Here is a 23,662-nt window from a genome sequence, read left to right as displayed (position 1 = left end):
ATGTTTAGTGCTTTTCTCTGGAGTAATGAGCAGAAGGAAAAGCAGACTGGTGCCAGTGGTTCAGTAGCTATTAAGTTATATAATGGAAGTGAGTGCTTGGTACTGGTATGACATGGTGTGTCAAAATTTTAACTGCCATGCATATGGCTTTTTAAGTTTGAACAGATAACTTTGTGTCTCATGAAATCCCCTTTAATTATTTTTAATTTGCCTCATTAAAACCCTTTGTTGATGCTTATTAACTAGTTTCTAATGACATGAACAGATGTTTTTCTTTTAAAAACACTGTCAAAATGAAGGAAGAAAATCCAAACATTAGCTGGATTAGCCTACCCTGATGAGGTAGAGTACTAGGAACATTAAAGTTTGGGTCAGCTGGTGAATGAAAATATTTTTATGAATTAATTAAAATCTTTAAAATTTATGAAAAATAATTTTAAAAATAAGTTTTTATTATTGAAGTTATTTTAAAAATCAGTTGTATAATAAATGTGTATTGGTCATTTGTCTTTTTTTTTTAGTCAGTAAGACCTGTCAGTTCTATGGATACTCAGGATTTATTTAAAATTTTTTATAAAGTGGGTTTTACATAAAATTGTATTTCCAACATAGGTAGAATTTAAAAATTTTTCCTTCCAGTTCTTATGTTACAGTTTTCAATTTATCCCAATTGGATTTTAATGGAATTAATTTGAATCTTGGCTATTTTTTAAATTTTAATTTTTAATTTTGTAGAGATGAGGTCTTGCTATGTTACCCAGGCTGATCTTGAACTCCTGGCATCAAGCAATCCTTCCACCTCGGCCTTCCAAAGTGTTGGAATTACAGGCATGAGCTACTGTGCCCAGCAAAATCTTGTTTTTTAATAAAACTTTACATTTCTTTTATGGAGTACTTATGACTTGACTTGAAAACCACATGTGATATGCAGTGTGTGTGTTTCAATTGAATGCTCTGCTATATCAGATGACTAGATGGAGCTCTGTTTGTGTGGCCGTTGTAACTTCAAGTTCACAGATTCTTACCTGAAATTCTTGGAGTCTATTGTGTTTCAGAATTTGCAACTTTTTGGTTTTTAGAAAAATAATAGAGAGCAGTTACTATATATTTTATAAAAGCTCCAGTGGGGCCTGATGCAACACTAGATAATCAAACACATAGTATTTCTGCAGCAAAACATTTGAAGATTCACATTTAAAGGAATAAGCAGTTTAGACCAGGTTTTGCTGCCAGATTGTCTTTGGTACCCTCTTACAGAAACTTTCCATTTTGAGAGTGTTTTAGATTTCAAAATTATATATAAGGGATTGTGGACTTATATTAAAAATACAGAATCTAATATTTACTTTGATGTCAAATCAATGTTTTAGTTGTTAGGTTAGCTGTGAAAATCCTTATTAAGGATTAGAGTTTAAGAATAATAAATTGTGTTTAAAAATTAGTTAAAAATCCATTAAAAATTATATGTCACTGAGCTAATTTTATTTCTGGTTTTATTTATTTGGATCTTCTCTTTTTTTCTTAGTCTGGCTATTTTTAAACTTTGGAAAATTGGTTTCTGTGATTAAACAGTTTCACTGGTGAAATCAGTATGTTTGATTTCAAGTATTTTACTACTTTTCTTAAGATCTCACTTGATTTATTGATACCTATGAAAGTTTCTGTTATGCACCTCTCATGTTGAGAATTATTAATATTTAGTGTAATAATTAATATGAATTCATTAGGCCTTAAGAAGGGATGGTGATATATGGCAAATACTCAATTGATGCATCTCTTGATAATTACTTATCTCAGCACTGATCTAGATCACTGTGTTCCATTTTGATTTATTTAACTTTGATCTGAAGGACAAATAGGCTGATGGGGAGTAAACTTTTTCTCAGGTGTGTATCAAGAGAAACTTTGAGAATTCGTCACTTCAGCAAATTCCAATCCTTCAACTGCTTGGTGAAATAAGCCTTGTTGAGATTTTCTTTACCCTGGATATTTTTGGGGGCTAAGCTGATTATTTGGGATGAAATAAGAAAGAAGATAAATTTGTTAGGGAATTTAACCTGTGAAAAATTGGGCCTTGTCAATAGAAACAAGTAGAATAGAATATGAGTGCCTTGAAAATAAGCGCTGTAAAAAGTTCTGTTTTTAAAGATAAGTTTGCGTGTGAGCCAGTGTTATGATATTCCTTCAGAATTTACTTACATGCTTATGTAAGCATGCTGAATTTATGTACTCCTCTGTCTAACTTAATTTTAGGTCACAGTTTTAGAAGGTTAAAAGAAAAACCCTGCCCCCTATTGAGTTTAGAGGATTCCAGTTTATTCGCAGTATTTGGGTATCATATTACAGCTACAGTATTTTCCTAGAAATTGGGGCTTGGTAATGGCATGAATAACCAAGATGAAGAACATGGTCCTAGGAGATTGCAGTTTAATGCAAGACAGACATAGAGAAATCATTAAAAAAAGTAACAGAAGAAAGATATAAAACTAGAATGGGGCCTGTAATCCCAGCACTTTGGGAGGCCAAGGTGGGTGGATCATCTGAGGTCAGTAGTTCGAAACCAGCCTGGCCAACATGGTGAAACCCCATCTCTACTAAAAATACAAAAAAATTAGCCAGGTGTAGTGGCGCACACCTGTAATCCCAGCTACTTGGGAGGCTGAGGCAGGAGAATCGCTTGAACCCAGGAGATGGAGATTGCAGTGAGCCACGATCGCGCCACTGCACTTGAGCCTGGGCGACAGAGCGAGACTCCGTCTCAAAACAAAAACAACAACAAACACAACAAACTATAATGGGGCTACACAATAAATGGCAAGTGAGCTACTTAAATATTTGGGGAAATATTTAGAAGAATAGTTGGCATTTGAACTTCAAAGGATAGGTCAAATTTTGAAAGGTGTAGTAAAGAGGGAGTGACAGTACTGTTACTAATTATATTTCATTTGAAGATTGGTCTGTTTGAATGAGATATTTATTGTGAGTTTGCTGGGATATTATGAAATCTCTTCTCTCTCTCTGTCTCTCTTTTTTTTTTTTTTTTGAGTTGAAGTCTCACTCTGCCACCCAGGCTGGAGTGCAGTGGTACAATCTCGGCTCACTGCAATCCCTGCTCACTGCAACCTCTGCCTTCCGGGTTCAAGCGATTCTCGTGCCTCAGGCTCCTGGGTAGCTGAGATTACAGGTGCATGCCACCACATTGGCTAATTTTTGTATTTTCAGTAGAGACAGGGTTTCTCCATGTTGGCCAGGCTGGCCTTGAGCTCCTGACCTCAAGTGATCCGCCTGCCTCAGCCTCTCAAAATGCTGGCATTACAAGCTTGAGCCACCACGCCTGGCCTTATTTAGTGTATTTCTATCCTGAGCCTATAGGTGTCTGTTTCCTTTATAGATTTTTTCCTCCATTTCTCTTCAACATTTTATTGTGAAAAACATTTAAGTATACACCAAAGCATCTACCATTAATATTATACTGTATTTTCTTGATAACATATCTATATATCCTTCTGTCTATCCATCAGTATATCTTTTTTTTGCCTTTTTAGCTTTTTATTTTGCATAATTATAAATCCACAGAAATTTGTAAAAAAAAAAAATACAGGGAGGTCTCAGATACCCTTTACTTAGTTTCCCTCAAGAGTAATATCTTGTAACTCTAGTACAGTGTCAAAACCAGAAAACTGAAGATTTATTCAGATTTCACCAGTTTCACATGCACTCATTTGTGTGTGTATAAGTATAGTTCAGTGCGGTTGTACCACGTGTGTATCTTTGTATAATCACCACCACAACCGATATATCAAACCAGTTCCATTATCACAAGGCTCCCTTGTGATACTGCTGTCCTTACCTCCATTCCTGACATCTGGCAACTAGTAATCTGTTCTTTATCACTGTAATTTTGCTATTTTGAAATGGAATCATGAAGTATATAACCTTTTGAGATTGGCTTTTTTCACTTAGTATAATACCCTTAAAATCTTTGATGCATTTCAAATTAAATGGTAGACATCAGCATACTTCTCCTGAAATACTTAAGCATGCATAGTATTAACCTACAGTTTAATATTTCAGTTTTTCTTTTGAAGTAAAATTTATATAGAATGAAATGCCCAAATCTTAACCTCTTTAGATTTTTTTTTTTTTTTTGAGAGAGTTGTTACCCAGGCTGGAGTGCAGTGGTGCGATCTTGGCTTACTGCAACCTCCGCCTCCCAGGTTCAAGTGATTCTCCTGCCTCAGCCTCCCTAGTAGCTGGGATTACAGGCACACACCACCATGCCTGGTTAATTTTTGTGTTTTTAGTAGAGACGGGATTTCGCCATGTTGGCCAGGCTGGTCTGGAACTCCTGACCTCAGGTGATCCGCCCGCCTTGGCTTCCCAAAGTGCTGGGATTACAGGCGTGCGCCACCTCACCCGGCCCTCTTTAGATTTTTAATCAAAATATAGAAATGCAGCTTTTTATAAGAAAATAAGTTTTACTGTACTGAACTGTATCTCTGGGTAACTCAGGTCACAAATACCATACACATTCAACTGCATTTTAAAATTACTTGCTACTGCCAAAATATTAATACTGGTTTTGCTATTCCTCGAAGATACAGCACCAGTTAACGTCAAAATTAAAATGGACCAGTACGAAGGTTATTGTGGCAAGAAACTTATGCTAATATGATGGCCGTTGATACAGAATTGTTACTGAGAAGGGTGGACTTTAAAAGCCTTGTGCCCTGGGAAGGAACTCTGAAATATATAAGGTCCAGCTATTTATCATTTTACTGCTGGCACTTCACAAATAACCTGTTATGTTTTCTATAAGAATGCTTTTTACTCATATTTTGGATTCCAGAGTTTAGACCCCACTTAGTTTGCTTTAAAGTTTTTGGCTTTCAGTTTTATTTTACATGGTTTTAATTATATAGCTTATTTAAAGCTAATTTTAAGTACACTTTTTTCCCTCAAGGAGATGAAGCCTTATCTAAATCAGTGCCTGTCACAGTGGATGATGATGACGACGACAATGATCCTGAGAATAGGTATGATTCCATCTGTAAGGACTTTAAAAAGATTATAACACACCCTAGGCATGGGCACAAACAGCAGCAACGGAACAGCAAGCAGGTTGTAAAAACCAGGAGTGCCTGCCTTAGAAAGACTCGCTCACAGTCTTCCTGCAAGTTTGAAAGAAAGGCCAGAAAATGGGCTAAAACTCAGAAACCTTAAGAGAAAGTAATATCATTATTTACACACCTAGCATAGGGTGTGTTATAAATACAGAACTGTCAATTTTATGTTTCTATGTAAACTGCAGTAATTTTTTTGGAATAATTTATTTTGACAGATTATTGATGAAAGTAAATCGTATCTCAATAAATTGGTAACAACAGACATCTCCTCTATATTTGACTATTGTTAATTGCCATCCAATATGGTGGTCCTATTTATTAAGGCCTGTTGAGAATAAACAAAAAGAGAGATTACTCAGATATTTAAGATTAAGAAATTGCTTTCAAAATAAGTGTCAGTTTACAAGGTATCTAGACTGAGTTAGAGTTTAACCAGTTTTCAAATAAAATAGAAATACACGGTATGAGAGCATTTACTTTAATAAGACTTAATAGGTTTAAATGTCAACAGTGTAGCCTATACAGATATACTTAAGTAAGGGCTGGCTGGGTGAAGAAAAAAAAAGACACTATCAGTGTAGTGAAGAATAAGGAAAACAACAGTATTAAAGACTATAGCTATAATGTTTCAACATAACTTTTAAACACTTCCTGGACAATAGCATACCCCATGCTCATAATCTTCAACAAGAAGACAGCATGGTATAGTGCATGGAATTTTGGAATAATGGGCATAAGGGTATCTGATTTCTAACATTTTTAACAACTGTCTGTGTCATCATGGGCAAGTGACTTTACTTTTTGTCAAAAATTTACTATATTTAACAAGAAAAAGTTGAGCGAAATTTTCTGTAATTCTAGTACCAAAAAATCCATGATAGATTTGAGATGATTTCATTAAAGAGCACTACATTAACCATTCATTTATTCCTAATAGTAAGTTCTAACATTAAGAAAATATAAAAATATACATGTAATTTTCTGTCATAATTTTGTAAGAAGTTAACTGACTTAGTAAATGCCCTGGGTTCAGCTGTTAGTTTCGCTCTTTTATATCTTGCTGATGCTGTTAGGTTTCTCTGTTTCAAAGGTCAGCATTCTGCTAATTAACAGAAGAATGTTTTTATTAAGGTGAATGAACAGTTTTATTTTACAGTTTTGAATAGAGCTTAATTGTGGACACAAATATTCAGATTCTGCTTGCCTACTTTTTTAAATTTAAAAATGTATATCCATTTATTTTATGGGATAGGTGGTAGGTTCCAGAATGGAGTGATAAGGGCATACAATTTATTCATCAGGGATTTTACATTATATCATCACAGCCAGATACTGAAAGCATTTAAAATTTTACTCTTTCGTAAGATACTTTAATTTTTCTTCATTTATATTTGCTACTATTTGATTTTCTATACATCATGAGGCCTCAGATGTTACTCAGAGGCTAATAATGTTTTAAACATTCTATATCTTAATTTAACTGTGAATGATTTACTTTAATTTCATATTTAACCACCAAATAAGAGTGTTGTTAAGGTATAATTTTTTTGTGTGTGTTAGAGCTTGTCAAAATATAAATATCATTTTCAACTTTTAAGTTACCTGATCGTATCTCTCTGTAACTGGCAAGTATTTTATTGGAAAGTATCTTTAATTCCACCTTGAATTTGTGATTAAAAAATACAACCCTGTTGAGTACTTTTGAGAAGAATTGAATTTTATCTTGAGCATGTCTTTCTATACTCAGTTTAATTTGTTTTTATAAAATATACAATTTATTAACTTGTTTAATATTCACTATACCAAAGAGATATCTAATACCCATGGGTTATGTAGTCATGATGGGGATACAAATACTTTCTTGCACTATTTTAGTATAGATTATATATTTGAGCATATTTGAATATGCACTAAGCAACTTAAAAAATTCATTTGCAGATCACGATTAAGTCTTAGAATTATTTTTCTAACTTCCTAATTTTTGAGTAGGTTGTATTTTGGTAGACAGCATATTGTAATTGTATGTAAATTTGTACACAATTGTGTGTAAATTGTGTATAAATCTTATATGCTTTGTCTTTTTAGCAGTATTGTAATACATTTTCAGTGTTGGTGTTTATGAAGCGATAGTGTATTATTGCAAATGGTTAACTATTTGGATGCAATAAATTTTTGTAAACCTTTTTTCTTGTTCAAGCATTTAATTTTAATAATAATGTTACTTTTTTATATCATGAGAGTTGACATAATTTGTTATTAAAATATAGAGGCTAGTTTGTAGCCAAAGAAGTTTTGAAATTTTGAAATTTAGGATGTAAATACTTTTAATTCCCCTAACATATATACTTATATATATTTGTGTGAAAGTTTTGCAACAGATTTAACTACTATTTACTTTTTCTGTTTTAAAGCTATGATGGCTTTTGAGGGCATTTAAAAAACTTAGTCATATCCTGAATATTTTAGTAAATGTGAATACATTTCTGTTTTAGCATGCTATTATGTAGCATCACTCATATTTGAAAGTAAATGTATACTATTATGAGACAGTGGTCTAACCTATAAATTAATTTCTATTTAATTGGATTTACTTAATGAACAAGGACAGAATATTATAGATTGATCAACACTTGTATGTTTCTGGTTTAGCTTTTTATAAAAAAAAGTAGACTAATCATATATTTTGAATTTTATATAACTGAAAATTTATTTCAAATTTTTAGAGCTTAGGCTTTATGTAGTTTCTCAATGGCAGAATAATAATACCAAATAGGTTGTCAGGTTTTCACATTTATACATGTAATTTTAAAGTAATATACTTGTAAGTGCCATTAGGGTAGGGTTTCATTGGCCTTTCAAATACCTGTTAGTTGGATTTTAAATTGGTTCTTTCTCTGAAAAGACATCTATTCATATAATTTATTTCAATTCAGTAATTAGCCTGGCATTGAAAATACACCATAATTCCTTTATATGTTCAATATAACTGGGGATATTTTGATCAAACATTTTCTAATAATATCATATATTTTAATTTAATATCTGTACTGGGAATGAGCCTCAAGTAATACGATAGTAGTGTGTTCAAGTTTTAACAGTATTAGTTTTGAGGATCATTAAACTAGGCTTGTCTTTAGAGATTGCATACTGAACAATCACTGAAGAGACCATTTATCCCAAAAAAGAATTATCTTTTGAAATTTCTTTATTCGCTTATTTTGCAGGATGTGAGAAATATTTACAATTGAGCTTTTGAGAGCAAAAGACCAAAGTGCTAGGTTTTTCTAAATAAGCATTCTTTCTCCCTGACAACTTTGACTAAGAGCTGAGATTTCTACGTGGATGTCTGCTCCCCTAACAAACACATTTACTTTATTGTTGAAATGTGCTTAATTGGGTCTAGTAATACTCCACATTTTTTCTCATAATTTCTCTGTGGGTGCGACTAAATGCTTTTTTTTTCATAGAAGCGAAATTTGATGTGGAGATTGCTAAAAAAAATTGTCCCATTGTTATATTTAATTATATTGGGACTAGACCATAGCATTTTAAATTTCCAACTGTTGTTGTATCATTTGATGATAATTTTGTGTTTCAAACTAGAAAATATGCTAATGTTTTTTTTTTTTCCTACTGGCTTGGTGTGGGTATGCTGTTGATGAAGGCTCTGTATTGTTAATCCAGCATATTTTCGGAGGAAACTAATGATTTCTCGATGTTATTTATGCCTAAGAAGATATTTAATGATTGTTTACCTGATTTCAGTACAATTAATGGCATGGGTGTATCACAAGTCCCTTAATCGTTTGATGTTCACTTTGCTTTCATTTTAAACACTTTTTCAAATGTCTGTCTCCTACACATGTTGTCTATTCTCTATGCAAATTTGCTAAATTTGGAATAATTTTTTTCTGTGATTTTTTTTTTGTGGTAGTTCTGTTTTGTTAGCAAAACTTCTTTGATTCTCCTTTATTGTACTTGAAAAACAAAGGTGGCGTTTTAAATTAAGTATTTTACTTGTTTTTCCATTTGAGTAAGGGTTTTAAATATCTAGCAATTTTACGGTAATTTTTTTTTCAATTTCCTTTGTCTGTATAGCACAGGTAAGTATTGCAAGTCATTTAAGTATAACACAGGTGTCCAGCCAGTAGATAGGATCTACTTGTAGATATCTGAACTGGCTGTAGTTGTTACTGGCTTTCTTTTTTCTACTAGAATTCCCAGTCAGGAAAGACATATGATGTGTAGTGGTGACCTTTGTCCTTCTATGGTCAAGATTTAAACATTATAACCAGTGTTTCTTTCTTGTTCTCTGTTCTTTGGTGATATTGGGACTTTCAGAAAATAAGAAATAGGTCTTCCTCAAAAAAGAAAAAGAGAAAAAGGAAGAGTTTGGATTTCTAGTGTTAGGAAAAGTGATTCATTTTTCTGACTTAATATCCTTTGTCTTTAACTTTGAAATTTCAAAATAAAATTTTGAAATTTGAGATGAGTAAATTCTGTGTTTTCATTTTTCAAGTATAAAAATATTGAACTAGTTATTTAATATGATCAAATTTCCCATATTAATTTGAATATATCTTTTCTTGTTAAAATGCCTCTAAAACTGGTTTAGATTTTTGTATAAAATTAGGGAATACACATGTAATAATTCAGGCCTATTGAAACATAAGTCTGTATGAATTATTAATAACTGTGGGTTCTTAATTTCATAGTTTTTATTGTTCTACCTCCAAGATTTTTTTAAAAAGTCATTTGATATTAATTTTCCTGGTACCCTCACCAAAAAGGATACAGAGCTACTTTTCATTAACTACCCACATTGTAGGATTTGCGACTAAAAAAAAATATTTCAAACCATTGTTTAGCTTTTTGATTATTTGGTGACTTCATTATTATCTCGTGAATTCCACCATTTTGGGGTACAGATCATTATGCCTTAGTTATATATATATATATATATTTATTTTTTTGAGACAGAGTCTCACTCTGTCACCCAGGCTGGAGTGCAGAGGCATGATCTCGGCTCACTGCAGCCTCCACTTCCCTGTTTCAAGCAATTCTCCTGCCTCAGCCTCCTGAGTAGCTGAGATAACAGGCACCCGCCAGCACACCTGGCTAATTTTTGAATTTTTAGTAGAGATGAGATTTCACCATGTTGGCCAGGCTGCTCTCGAACTCCTGACCTCAAGTGATCCACCCGCCTCGGCCTCCCAAAGTGCTGGGATTACAGGCATGAGCCACCGTGCCTGGCCAGTCATATTTTTTAATAGAAAACTTAAGATACTAATTTTGAACCTGAGTTGAAATATATACTAATATGAATTTTGAAGAATTCCATATTCCATAACTTTTTTTTTTTTTTTGAGACAGAGTCTCGCGTTGTCACCCAGGCTGGAGTGCAGTGGCATGATCTCCGCTCACTACAACCTCCGCCTCCTGGGTTCAGGTGATTCACTTGCTTCAGCCTCCCAAGTAGCTGGGACTACAGGTGCCTGCCACCATGCCCGACTAATTTTTGTATTTTTAGTAGAGATGGGGTTTTGCAATGTTGGCCAGGCTGGTCTCAAACTCCTGACCTCAGGTTATTTGCCTGCCTTGGCCTCCCAAATTGCTGGGATTACAGGCGTGAGCCATCGTGCCCGGCCACATGTTTTGTTTTTTAATTCCTATCCTTTAAATATATGACATTTATTAAAACAAAGCCTCACACCCTACTAAAATATTTAACATTCCTTGGCTATACTCCTTTGAATTATTTTATATATCAAACTTTATGGTGTGATGCTTTAGTACTACATATACTTAGGTACCTCTAAAGAGCATGCATTTAAACCCATTATCTTATTTATAATTCTGTAAATTAAGTACTCTATTATGATATTGTACACAAAAACCAATTTTTAAGCAAATTTTATCACCTTGTTTATGGATGCCCAGTATTTTGGCCTTCTAAAAATATATTTTTTTCCAGCAATTTTCTTCAAACCTTTTCTCAGAACCTCTTAAAAGATAAAATGGTCATTGTAGAATGTATCTCAGATGACCTATCGTGCATTTTAGCATGCATATTGGATTAAATATGTTTAAAACTCCTTTTATAGTCTTTAAAAACTCAAGCTGGATGCAGTGGCTCACACTTGCAATCCCAATGCTTTGGGAGGCTGAGGTGGGAGGATCACTTGAGGCCAGGAGTTTAAGACCAGCCTGGGCAACATAGTGATACCTTGTCTCTACTAAAAAAAAAAAATTAGCCGGGCATGGTGGTACATGCCTGTAGTTCCAGCTACTCAGGATACCGAGTAGCTTTAGCCCGGGAGTTCAAGGTTACAAGGATCTGTGTTTGTGCCACTACATTCTAGCCTGGGCAACAGAGCAAGACTGTCTCTAAAATAAAATTTAAAAAAAAATTAAAGCCTGAATTCTTGCATTTCTAAATACATAAATTTAAAATATGCGAAATACACTTATTTTTAAAAATGGGGGTCAGCGCGGTGGCTCATGCCTGTAATCCCAGCACTTTGGGAGGCTGAGGTGGATGGATCACCTGAAGTCAGGAGTTTGAGACCATCCTGGTCAACATGGTGAAAGCCTGTTTCTAATAAAACTACAACAATTAGCTGGGTGTGGTGGCACACACCTGTAGTCCTACGTACTCGGGAGGCTGAGACAGGAGAATTGCTTGAACCTGGGAAGCAGAGGTTGCAGTGAGCCTCCCTCACTTCAGGTTGAGATTGCGCTACTGCACTTCAGCCTGGGTGACAGAACAAGACTTTGTCTGAAAAAAAAAAAAAGGCATCATCTGTATTTGCCCAGGCACTCATTAGCATACAAGTGTTAACAAGTAGAGGGTATAGTGCTGGCACAGTAAAATTAATAGCAGATTGGGATTTAGGATCTTAGGTTCTACTGCTGACTTTGCCACTAGTTAGCTTTGTTTCTTTGGCTGAGTCATTTCCTATATCTAAGCCTGTTTCCTCATCTGTAGAATGACAAAGCTGTACTCTGAGGTTTGTCCTTCTGGCCCTAACATTTTGTATTGCTTTTGTTAATGGCTCGAAAGCTCCCTGGTGCAGGAGGTCCTTCTCTTGATTGCATTTTAAGAAACTCAACATTTCAAATTATTGATTTACCTATCAGCAAGAGGTGGTTTACTTTCCTTTCCTGTTTGAGCGTTTAAACAAGCGACACTACTCATTTCCTTTCTAGATAGGATTGGAGTTAATAAAGGCTTTCTTGGCTTTCTTCTATGTTTTTTTTTTTTTCCCGATTGCTTGTTTGTCATTGTGTTGTTGGGCTCACTTCTTATTATTTTATTTGTGCTTTCTTTTAGTAATGGTGTTATCTTGGTGTTCATTATGTACTTTGGAAGACTTAGTATATGTGGGTTTTGGGGTCCTATTTATTTTCTCATGCGCCAGTTCCGATCATTGTTTGTTTGTGGGTTTTTACCCTTCCTCCCATATTGTTTTGCTTTCTCCCCCTCTCCCTTCCCTCCCTTTCAGGAAAATGGAGGAGTGGCTCCATTACTTCTGGCTCTGCCCAGGTTTTCTGCCACAAGAGTGGCACGGCCTGTGCCTCTAATGCTTCTGATAGAGTCGTGACTGCTTTGGATGCTACACCTGCCCCAAGATGTAATATTGAGCATTGAGATTCCAGGGGCAGTACATCGTCCTGGAAAGCCTCAAGAAAGGAAACTTCAGAGCAAACAGAATCAACTAGGGATCATGACTATACATCCAGCATGATCCAGCATGGGTCCAGCCGAGGCCTCCAAAATGATGCTTTGCCAGCCTCAGCTGGTTCTCAAGTGATGATATCCTTGAAGTCTCTGTGGCCCGTGACTCCAGAGTTAAGGTAGTGGAGTTTCCCTTTAAAGCATCTCACAGCAGGCTTTGTAGATGGGACACATCTCACTTCAACATGCTTGCTGACTACTCAGGTTGAAGGTCAGCCTCAGCCCTTAGGTCCGTTAAATTAAGTTCTAATTTTGAAATGTAGGTTATTATGTTACAGGCTAGGTTTATGGTAGACTGGGTCTTTGACATATTGGACTTCAGTAATAACTTATGCAAAATGATTCAACTTATTCTTTTTAGGGCTTAATTTACATAGCTATAAATTAGGTTTTCCTTTGGACAAAAGGTGTTAGAGGGCAAAAATAAAACCTTTAGCCAGGTAGTCTCCATCACTCTGTATATAATTTGTGATTTGGAGAAAAATGACCTGAAGTTTGTAATTTTTTGGCTTCTGAATGTACTATGATTGTTCTATATGTTATGATCTTACTGAAAGTTGTCGCTAAGTTGTACTTCTACAGTATGTGGATCTGATTTCACTTTATATGATTTATTAATAGGTATACAATTGTATTTTATCTCATGTACATCATATTTCTTAGTCTAATGACAATCCAGAACTTGAGAATGCATTAAGTAGGTTTATGTATTGTGACTTTCCGTTTTTTAGTAGACATATTCTTTGGAGACTGGGATTTGAAAGAAGAAAAATTGTGTGATTTCCTACAATTAACAACCAAATCTTTATAGTTAATAGGAATTTTTTAAAGACTTTTTTTGAACTTGTAAACACAAACTGAAATCAGGTTGTTGAACTAGGCTTTCAAGTAACTAGATTAGGAATTGTATTTTTGTTGGCTGTTTAGTGTTCAACCCAAATGATGGTATGAGATCTTGTACTTGCAAGTAAACTGTGTTTTTCCATTTCTAATCCAGTATTCAATGCTTCACATATTTTATACACACACACACACACACACACATACACATATTTATTCGTCCCAAAATTCATTATTCAGATTAGTTTGAGGAAGTTTTTCTGGTCCATGAGAAATGACAGTGTAGTATTACTAAAGATGGTTTTAATATATACCAACAGAAAAAAAAAGTGCTGTGCCAGACATAGAAATTTGCTGCTAACATTTTATTTTAGTATCTTCTAGTCTTTTTTAGGGACATACAAATTTTAGAAGTTTTTTTTTTTTTTAATAGAACTATATTGTGGTTTATAAATTACTTTTTCACTGAATATTAATAAATATTTTCTATCTTAATCTTATTTAGAATATCATTTTAATTTCTATCTCTTATGGATAATCATGTGAAAATACTATTTAATCAGTTTCTGATATTGAATGTTTAAACGTTTTCTCACCCTTTGCTATTGCAGACAACATTGTAATAAACATACATGAATTTTTTTTTCTTTTGAGACAGAGTTTTGTCGCTCAGGTTGGAGTGCAATGGCATGATCTCAGCTCACTGCAACCTCCGCCTCCCGGGTTCAAGCAATTCTCCTGCCTCAGCCTCCTGAGTAGCTGGGATTACAGGCGTGCGCCACCACACCCAGCTAATTTTCGTACTTTTAGTAGAGACAGGGTTTCGCCATGTTGGCCAGGCTAGTCTCGTACACCTGACCTCAGGTGATCTGCCTGCCTCTGCTTTCCAAAGTGCAGGGATTACAGGCATGAGCCACCACGCCTGGCTGAAATTTTTTTTAAAAAGATGATTTTAGAGAATTTTTCCAGAAAGATGTATTTCTTCAATTTAAAGGGTTTCCCTTTATTCTGAAACTGTTTCCTAATTTGGGGAGGGTATGTTGTAAATAGTCTTTATTTTATAAATGATGAAAGTAAATGGAATTTGGGTTTAAATTTCTTTTTTTGGCAAAATGAAAAGTTGGCAACCCTGTATTTGTCCCATTTTAAAAAAGCTTACAGTGTGCAAACCATTGATCTAGAAATGTAAGAGCAAAACTTTATAGCTCAACTTTAGTAAGATTTAAATTGGTGTGATCTAATCTTCACTTTATTGAAATACAAATCAGGGCAGAAATCCTCAGAAAAGCAAACCCATCTGTGGCTTCCTTTAGCAATTGATGATTCTGTGTGTTGTCTAAATATTCCTGATCCATCTGTTTGAGGGAGAAAGCACCAAAAGGCATATAATAAACATTTATGGAAGTGATTGCCTATTTTGCTTCAGTCTATTTAGATGCCTTTGCTATGCATCTTTGAATATGAATAGTAATGAACAATCTATCTGTCAAATAAAATTTAGGAGGCAGCTAACATGCATTAATATCTCCTGCCATTGAATGAATTCTTCATTGAAATGTGGGTGCGTGCTAAGAAGTGTAAAGAGGGGTTTCAAATCCAGAAATAACAAATGTTCCATCATCTCAGCTACAAGTTTTTGACTTAGAGAGTCAGTCTTGATTGCAGAGAACATGTTTATGCCATACAGATTAGCTCATGGCAGACTGTCAGGATCATGCCATCTTCTTTTTGAACTTTTCTATAAGCTATTTTCTTGTTACCGTGATTTGTGAATTTATATTGAAAGGATACCCAGACTTATCAAAACATCTTGTCTTGCACAAAAGCTGTATGATTGCTTTAATCTTACATTTTCAGTTATTTTTCTTGAGTATAAACATGGAGATTTCCTAGGAATATATTTTATTTTAACATATGATGGTAGGAGTAAAAGTAGTGTTTTCTTATGCTTTTAGTAATTGATTTTTCCATTAGCAAATTGGTCTTTGAGGAGCATCTTGAGAAATTTTGTTGTGAGTGAAGCAACTGCACTATTTTTTTTAAAGTAACCCATTTATGGTAATTCGTGTTCTTTTTACCATGTATGTAATTAATAGCACTCATGTCCCTTCTTTCCCCTGTCTTGAATATTATTAGAGATTATTTATTGCTGTAATACTTAACATTTGTGTATGCTTTCATCTGGTTCACAGCATTTATGTAGTACATTGAAATTAAGGTCCAAAACTATCATCCTCTAGTTTGAAGCAAGGTGTCATTATATAGTGGTTTATTACACATTGGTTTTCCAAGAATATATTTTGCTGTTGAATAAAACCTCTCGTGGAGTTTTATCTTGGAATGCCATTTATCTGAACAAGTTCATTTACTGTTGTTGACCTGTCTGACTTTGTAGTTGTAGGATGGTGTCAGCAAAGCAAATAGAGGATTGGAAGGTTATGCAGCATCAAATTGCAATTGGTAAAAATAGTCAATAGAATATGTCCTTCAGAGTTTTCAATATATTGCAGAATTGTATAGAATTGAGAAATAATACGTGTAAAGAACATTTTTAAAAGTTTTTGTTTATAGCTTAGGTTAAAACATGGTTTTGCTAGTTGTTTATTTACAATATAAAATCTATTGGCACATTTATTTCTATTTTGATTCAAAGAAGTCTGTTTTTATTTTTAATTTGGTGTATTTCACCCCCAGATATATAGTTCTTTTTTTATTGTTTTTTACTCTCAAGAATTGCCAAGAAGATGCTTTTAGAAGAAATTAAAGCCAATCTTTCCTCTGATGAGGATGGATCTTCAGATGATGAGCCAGAAGAAGGGAAAAAAAGAACTGGAAAACAAAATGAAGAAAACCCAGGAGATGAGGGTGAGCTCCCCAGAGAGAAGTTTATAATGTCATAATTTGATTCCTTGACTAATTCAGTCTTTGAAGAATATCTGACCAAGAAATATCTTAATATGGCCTGGCGTGGTAGCTCACGCCTATAATCTCAGGACTTTGGGAGGCCGAAGCAGGTGGATCACTTGAGGTTAAGAGTTTGAGACCAGCCTGACCAACATGGTGAAACCCTGTCTCTACTAAAAGTAGCTGGGCGTGATAGTGCGTGCCTGTAGTCCCAGCTACTCAGGAGGCTGAGGCAGGAGAATCACTTGAACCTGGGAGGCAGAGGTTGCAGTGAGCCGAGATCACGCTGCTGCACTCCAGCCTGGGTGACAAAGCGAGACTCCATCTCAGAAGAAGAAGAAGAAAAAAAATCTCTTAATACTTGTATTTAGAGTTCATGGAAATGTTTAAAACTTTATTACCATGACTTCTCTTGAATATCTTGTAATAATTATGGAAGTTACTCTAATTTTGTCAGTTACTGCCAATAAACAGATGATTTTTTTTTTTTTTGAGACAGAGTTTTGCTCTTGTTGCCCAGGCCGGGGTGCAATAGCGCAATTTTGGCTCACTGCAACCTCTGCCTCCCGGGTTCAAGCGATTCTCCTGCCTCAGCCTCCCGAGTAGCTGGAATTATAGGCATGCGCCACCACACCCTGCTAATTTTGTATTTTTAGTAGAGACGGGGTTTCTCCATGTTGATCAGGCTGGTCTTGAACTCCCGAACTCAGGTGATCTGCCCACCTCGGCCTCCCAAAGAGCTGGGATTACAGGTGTGAGCCACTGCGCCCGGCCCTAAACAGATGATTTTCAAAGCAAAATATTTTATACCTTACAAAAGGTTCTATAAATATATAGGTGATATTTAGTCAATATTTAATAATAGTAATATGTCAAGTCTGATGTGTGAGATTACCTGATAACACCAATGATACCAAAGTATGTGTCTAACTCTGATTTTTTTCATAAGTTGCAGTAGTTGTCAACAGGCAAAATAGATTTACGAGGCATTTTAAAGGCTGAAGAAGGTTTTATTGATTTATTTCCTTCATTTAGAAGCAAAAAATCAAGTCAATTCTGAATCAGATTCAGATTCTGAAGAATCTAAGAAGCCAAGATACAGACATAGGCTTTTGAGGCACAAATTGACTGTGAGTGACGGAGAATCTGGAGAAGAAAAAAAGACAAAGCCTAAAGAGCATAAAGAAGTCAAAGGCAGAAACAGAAGAAAGGGTAAGATGTTTTAATTCTGAATGTAAAGAACATATTGGACCAGGCACAGTGGCTTATGCCTGTAATCCTAGCACTTTGGGAAGCTGAGGTGGGCAGATTGCTTGAGCCTAGGAGTTTAAGACCAGCCTGGGCAACATAGGGAAACCTCATCTTTATGAAAAATAGAAGAAATAGCTGGGTGTGGTGGTGTGCACCTGTAGTCCCAGCTACTTGGGAGGCTGAGGTGGGAGGATCACCTGAGCCCCGGAGGTCAAGGCTGTAGTGAGCAGCGATTGCACCACTGCATTGCAGCCTGGGCGACAGAGTGAGACCCTGTCTCAAAAACAAAAGCAAAAACAAAAAAAATACTGGTTTTGTAAACTAATTATAGTAATGAAATTTAAGTGTATGGCCAGGCACGGTGGCTCATACCTGTAATCCCAGCACTTTGGGAGGCCAAGTCGGGTGGATCACAAGGTCAGGAGATTGAGACCATCCTGGCTAACACGGTGAAACCCCGTCTCTACTAAAAATATAAGAAATTAGCTGGGTTTGGTGGCACGCACCTGTAGTCCCAGCTACTCTGGAGGCTGAGGCAGGAGAATCGCTTGAACCCAGGAGGCGGAGGTTGCAGCAGTGAGCTGAGATTGCACCATTGCAGTCCAACTTGAGCGGCAGAGCGAGACTCTTTCTCCAAGAAAATTAAAAAAAAAAAGAAATTTAAGCATATCTGCTCAAACAATTGACCACTTATATTAAGCAAATGTCAGTACACTGGCAACAAGTATACTATCACATGAGATTAAAATTAATAATTTAGAGTGGGAAGATAACCCAGAAACTTTAGATGACACAAAGAATATTTTTAACCTTTAGATTATAAAGAGAAATAAATATGATTTAATAAATAAAACATTACGTAGAAAGTATAAGATTGCATACAACTGCAGAATTAGTGCTTTCCTGTAGAAGGGTAGAAAATGAAATTAATTTGGGTAAATTTATGCAAGCTTATATGCAGAACTTGACTGGCATATAGTCAGAGTAGATTTCCATTTCATTAAAAGCCTGAGTCCTTTTGCATTGAGGGCTTACATGTTTCCAGCAGTATGGTGGGCATTGAGGATACAAAAATGAATAAAAATGTATCTCAGTGATTCTGATAGGTAACTAGGTTTGGCAGTCACTGGTTTAGTAAGAATTATTGACCTTTATATTATAAAAAAATTATAGCACCATGAGGGACATTTTGTGTAATGTAATTATATAATGTGGCACAAAGAAGGGCTTCTTTAGCTTCTTGAGGGGTAGGAGTTACCCCAGAGAAGGCTTCACAAAGAAGGCTTTTACCCAACAGATTAAATTCAAAATGTGGGAGCACATAGATTGTTGTGAAGGTTTACAACACAAGCAGGGAAAAAAATTTTTAAAACCTGTGTAAAATGTTGGCACGTGATGGATGGGATACAATTAATATAGTATAAGCTGCTCTATAGATAGGAGTAGGGAAAGGAACAACAGGGGATGAAGCTGGGCCTGTAAAACAGAGACCAGATACTGGAGATCTTTGTAAGCCTGTGTTTTTCACACTGGAGTACTGGGTGGTATACCAAGGTGTACATCTCTTTGGTGTCTCTATTTATAATTTGAGGTTTGGGGAAGGTCATTTTATGTTAAATAATATATATTGGGTAATTAAATGTGATACTTGCCTGCGAATTTTGGGTAACAAAAAGTTCAAAGAATTTTTTTGTTGTTGCTGTGGTGGGCTTTTTGATGACTAGGGGTAAATTTTGAAGACTGTTGTTAGTACCCAACCCATGGATGGCAGATGAACTCTTCTTTGCCAACTAGGAATAGGAATGCATTTTTGCAAGTGTTTGGGAAATATAATAGGCTCTAAAGGATGCAGAGCCATTGAAAAGTTTTTTTTTTTTTTTTCAATTACTGTATTTATTTTTGAACTCTGGACCTCTGGCTATCCACCTACCTCGGCCTCCCAAAGTGCTGGGATTATAGGCGTGAGCCACCGTACCGGCCTTATTTTTAAATTTTTTGTTTAACAGCTATATTGAGATATAACTCACAAACCACACAGTTCACCATTTACAGTATACAATTTAGCAGTTTTTAGTATAATCATAGAGGATTACCACCACTTTAAAAAATGTTTTATTTGAAATGTATGTATAAAGAAGTGCACATTATCAATAAGTAGACATCTTGATGAAAACGTAGGGCACCCAGATCAAGGAACAAGATGTTGATTACTAACACTCAAGAATCACAATCTCCAGCATGACCACTTTTTTCCCTATTGAAAGATTTTAATCAAAGATATCATATGATCAGATTAGTTCCTTACTATTCAGTGAGAATGAAGGCACTGAATGTTTGGAAGGTATTGCTGTAGTTGATGACAAATGGGGTTGTTGGAGAAGAGGAAGATTGACTTGAGTCTTATAGGAGGTTGAATTGTTAGGTCTTCTTAATTGGTATGAAAGGGAAAAGTCTACAATGAGTGTCAGGTTTTTAGAGTTGTCATGGTGTATGTACAATATCACAAAAATAGTTGAGGTTTTTCGGTGGAGTTGTAATGTTTTACAAATGGAAAGCTAAGGACATAGTCTTGGAATCCTAAACATTTATAGGGCTTTTGGGCAAGAGTTATTCACTAAAGATGAGGGGGAGAAGTTCTTGCCACACACATATACAATTAATATGTCATGGATATTTTAATGTTAATAAATAATAGTACATCATTTTGTGACTACTTGTCTTATAAATTTCTTTTTTATTATTTTTTAATTTTTATTATTTATTTATTTATTTATTTTGAGTCGGAGTCTTGCTTTGTCGCCCAGGCCGGAGTGCAGTGGCGCGATCTCGGCTCACACTGCAAGCTCTGCCTCCCGGGTTCATGCCATTCTCCTGCCTCAGCTTCCCTAGTAGCTGGGACTACAGGCGCCCACCACCATGCCCGGCTAATTTTTTATATTTTTAGTAGAAACAGGGTTTCACCGTGTTAGCCAGGATGGTCTCGATCTCCTGACCTCGTGTTCCACCCGCCTTGGCCTCCCAAAAGTGCTGGGATTACAGGCGTGAGCCACTGCGCCCAGCTTGTCTTATAAATTTCTTTGCAATATGGCTGCAAGCTCTTACAGATTCTATAAAGGAACTGTGTGATTTAGCATGTTATATATCACAACATGGATTCCTGTGCCTCTTCAACAAAAGGGGCAATATTGATTTTGCTTCTGAAGCTTAGTTCAATATATAGACCCTTTTAATATATATGATTACATTTGAGATTTGCTTTATTAAAACCTGAGTTTTCTGTCATCTGTGTTTCTACAGCCTGATTCTGTGGGTAATTTATTACCCAAGTGGTTTTGTTGTTGTTGTTTTTTGTTTGTGTAGGAGAGAGTAAACTTCTAAAATCTCATCATATTTGTGTTTCTAATATGGATTGTGATCATAGTGGTTGACATATAGTTGAAGTTGCATGATTTTCTGAGTTTTGTAAATTCTAATGTTCCTATATTATTTGGAAATTTGAATTGAGAGATGGGAAAAAATCAGTAGTGAATAGTCTACTTATTAAATCTAGTTGAATTAAATTGAAATGCATTGAAGAGGTATAAGAACAAAGTGCAACATGTGAACTCTAATTTTCTCCTAAATTAGAAAAATGTTACAAAATTATTTTAGTGACAATTTGAAATTGTAAATATTGCCTTCATATTAGATGATAGTAATTTTTTTTCCAGATGTGATAATGGTATTTAGTTATGTAGGGCAGTATCCTTATGCTTAGGGGTAAAGTGTCATCTGCGCTTAATATCACATGGTTCAGTGTAAGAAAAGTTGTGTGTGCCTCTGTGTGTGTGTGTGTGTGTGTGTGTGTAGAGAGAGAAAGAAAAAAAGCAAATGTGGTAAACTGCTAACAATAAGTGAATTTAGGAGAAGGGATACAAGTGTTCATTCAATAATTCTTTCAAATTTTTGGTAGATTTCAAAAATTTTAAAATGCTGGGTGAACAATTAATACTAGGCTTAAAATTATACTTAATTACAGGATTTTTTTGTGTCAGTGTGTGTGTTTTTGGTATTCTCCCAGCTTTCCAGTTGCTTAGCTATTCTTTTTTTTATTATTGTGGTAAAATATATGTAACATAAAATTTACCATTTTACCCATTTTTAAGTGTACGATTCAGTGACATTAAGTAAATTCACATTTTTATACAACCATCACTTCTGTCTGTCCCTAAAACGTGTCGTCATTCCAAATGGAATCTCTTTAACCATTAAACAATAACTCTTTGTTCCCCTCTCCTCCGACATTTCTTTATAGCATTTATGTTCTCCCATTTATAGCATTTCTGTTAGCATTTATGTTCTCTCATTTTTTAAAAAGCTGGAATAGATCTTTGATTCTGATCTCAGGTTATGATAGATTTTTTTAAAAAATTATTTTGAAACAATTCTTGATTTACAGAAATGTTACACAAATAGTGCAGAGTTCTGTGTATCTTTCACCTAGCTTCCCTGATTTAATACCTTATCATAGTACCATGATCAAAACCAAGAAATTAATATTGGTACAATACTATCAACTAAGCCGGGGGTTTACAAACTGCACCTGTGGGCCAAATCTGATCCTCTGCCTGTTTTTATAAATAAGCTTTTATTGAAACACAGCCATATTCATTAATTTACTGTTTTCATATATGTACAATGGCAAAGTTGAGTAGAGATGAGTAGTTGCAACAGAGACCATACGGTCCACAAGTCAAAAATATTTACTATCAAGCTTTTTACATAAAATGTTTTATGACCTCTGAAGTAAACTATAGATCTTATTCAGAGATTAGTTTTCCCACTAATGTTTTCTTTCTGCTCTATGATTCAATCCAGGATCTCACATTGCATTGAGTTATAATGTCTCCTTAATCTACTTCAGCCTGTGACAATTCCTCAGTCTTTCCTTTGATGACCTTGACACTTGTGGAGTGTTGATTCCTTATTTTCTCAACTGTTCCTTGATATATATTTGTCTAATGTTTTCTCATGATCGAATTGAGATTATTATGCATTTTGACAGAATACCACAGAAGTGATGTTGTGTCTTCAGTGCATGATATCAAGAATAGATGATGTGAGTATGTCTTTTTTTTTGAGAGAAGACCTCGCTCTGTTGCCCAGGCTGGAGTACAGTGGTGCGATCATGGCTCACTGCAGACTCAACCTCCTGGGCTCAAGTGATCCTCTCGTCTCAGCCTCCCAAGTAGCTGGGACCACAGGTGTGTACCATCATGCCTGGCTAATTTTTAAATTTTTTTTGTAGAGACAGAATCTCCCTATGTTGCCCAGGCTGGTCTCAAATTCGTGGGCTCAAGTGATCCTCTCAACTTGGCCTCCCAAAGGGCTGGGATTACAGGGGTGAGCCACCATGCCCAGCCGTCAATATGTCTTATTACTCTCACGGTTAACTTTTGTTACTTGCTTAAGTTGGTGTCTGCTGGTATTTTTCCACTGTAAAGAAGAAAATATTATTTTTCTATCTATATTTAGTATTTTGTTGGGAGATACTTTGTGACCATGCATATATCCTGTTTCTTATCATACTTAAGCCCACTAATTTTAGTATGCATCTTGGGTGAAGCAGTTAGTACTGTGGTATTTGCCTAGTTGTAATTTTCTATTTATTTCATTACTTCCACATTTAGTAATTGTAAGGGAGATTTGTTTTCCCCTATTTATTTATTGCATTATTTATATCAATATGACTTATAGATTTTTATTTTACCAGTTATAATCAAATAGTATCATTTATTTTATTGCTCAAATTGTTCTAGCTTTG

General features: G+C 35.2%; 1 protein-coding gene across 9 annotated transcripts in view; it reads left to right on the top strand.

The window, feature by feature from the left end:
- The window catches only part of ATRX (ATRX chromatin remodeler), a 286,622-nt gene that overhangs the window by 108,262 nt on the left and 154,698 nt on the right, over positions 1–23,662 (top strand). For all 9 annotated transcript variants that reach the window (XM_008978121.6, XM_003824403.6, XM_003824402.6 and 6 more), the window contains 3 exons: positions 4,964–5,036; positions 16,436–16,569; positions 17,644–17,820. In XM_008978121.6, coding sequence (XP_008976369.3) covers positions 4,964–5,036; positions 16,436–16,569; positions 17,644–17,820 — 384 coding nt within the window. The remainder of the gene's footprint in view (positions 1–4,963; positions 5,037–16,435; positions 16,570–17,643; positions 17,821–23,662) is intronic.

Source organism: Pan paniscus, chromosome X (genome assembly GCF_029289425.2).
Source record: "Pan paniscus chromosome X, NHGRI_mPanPan1-v2.0_pri, whole genome shotgun sequence".
Classification (NCBI taxonomy): Eukaryota; Metazoa; Chordata; class Mammalia; order Primates; family Hominidae; genus Pan; species Pan paniscus.
Note: the sequence above shows the minus strand (reverse complement) of the source record. Positions and strands in the feature narration are given on the sequence as shown.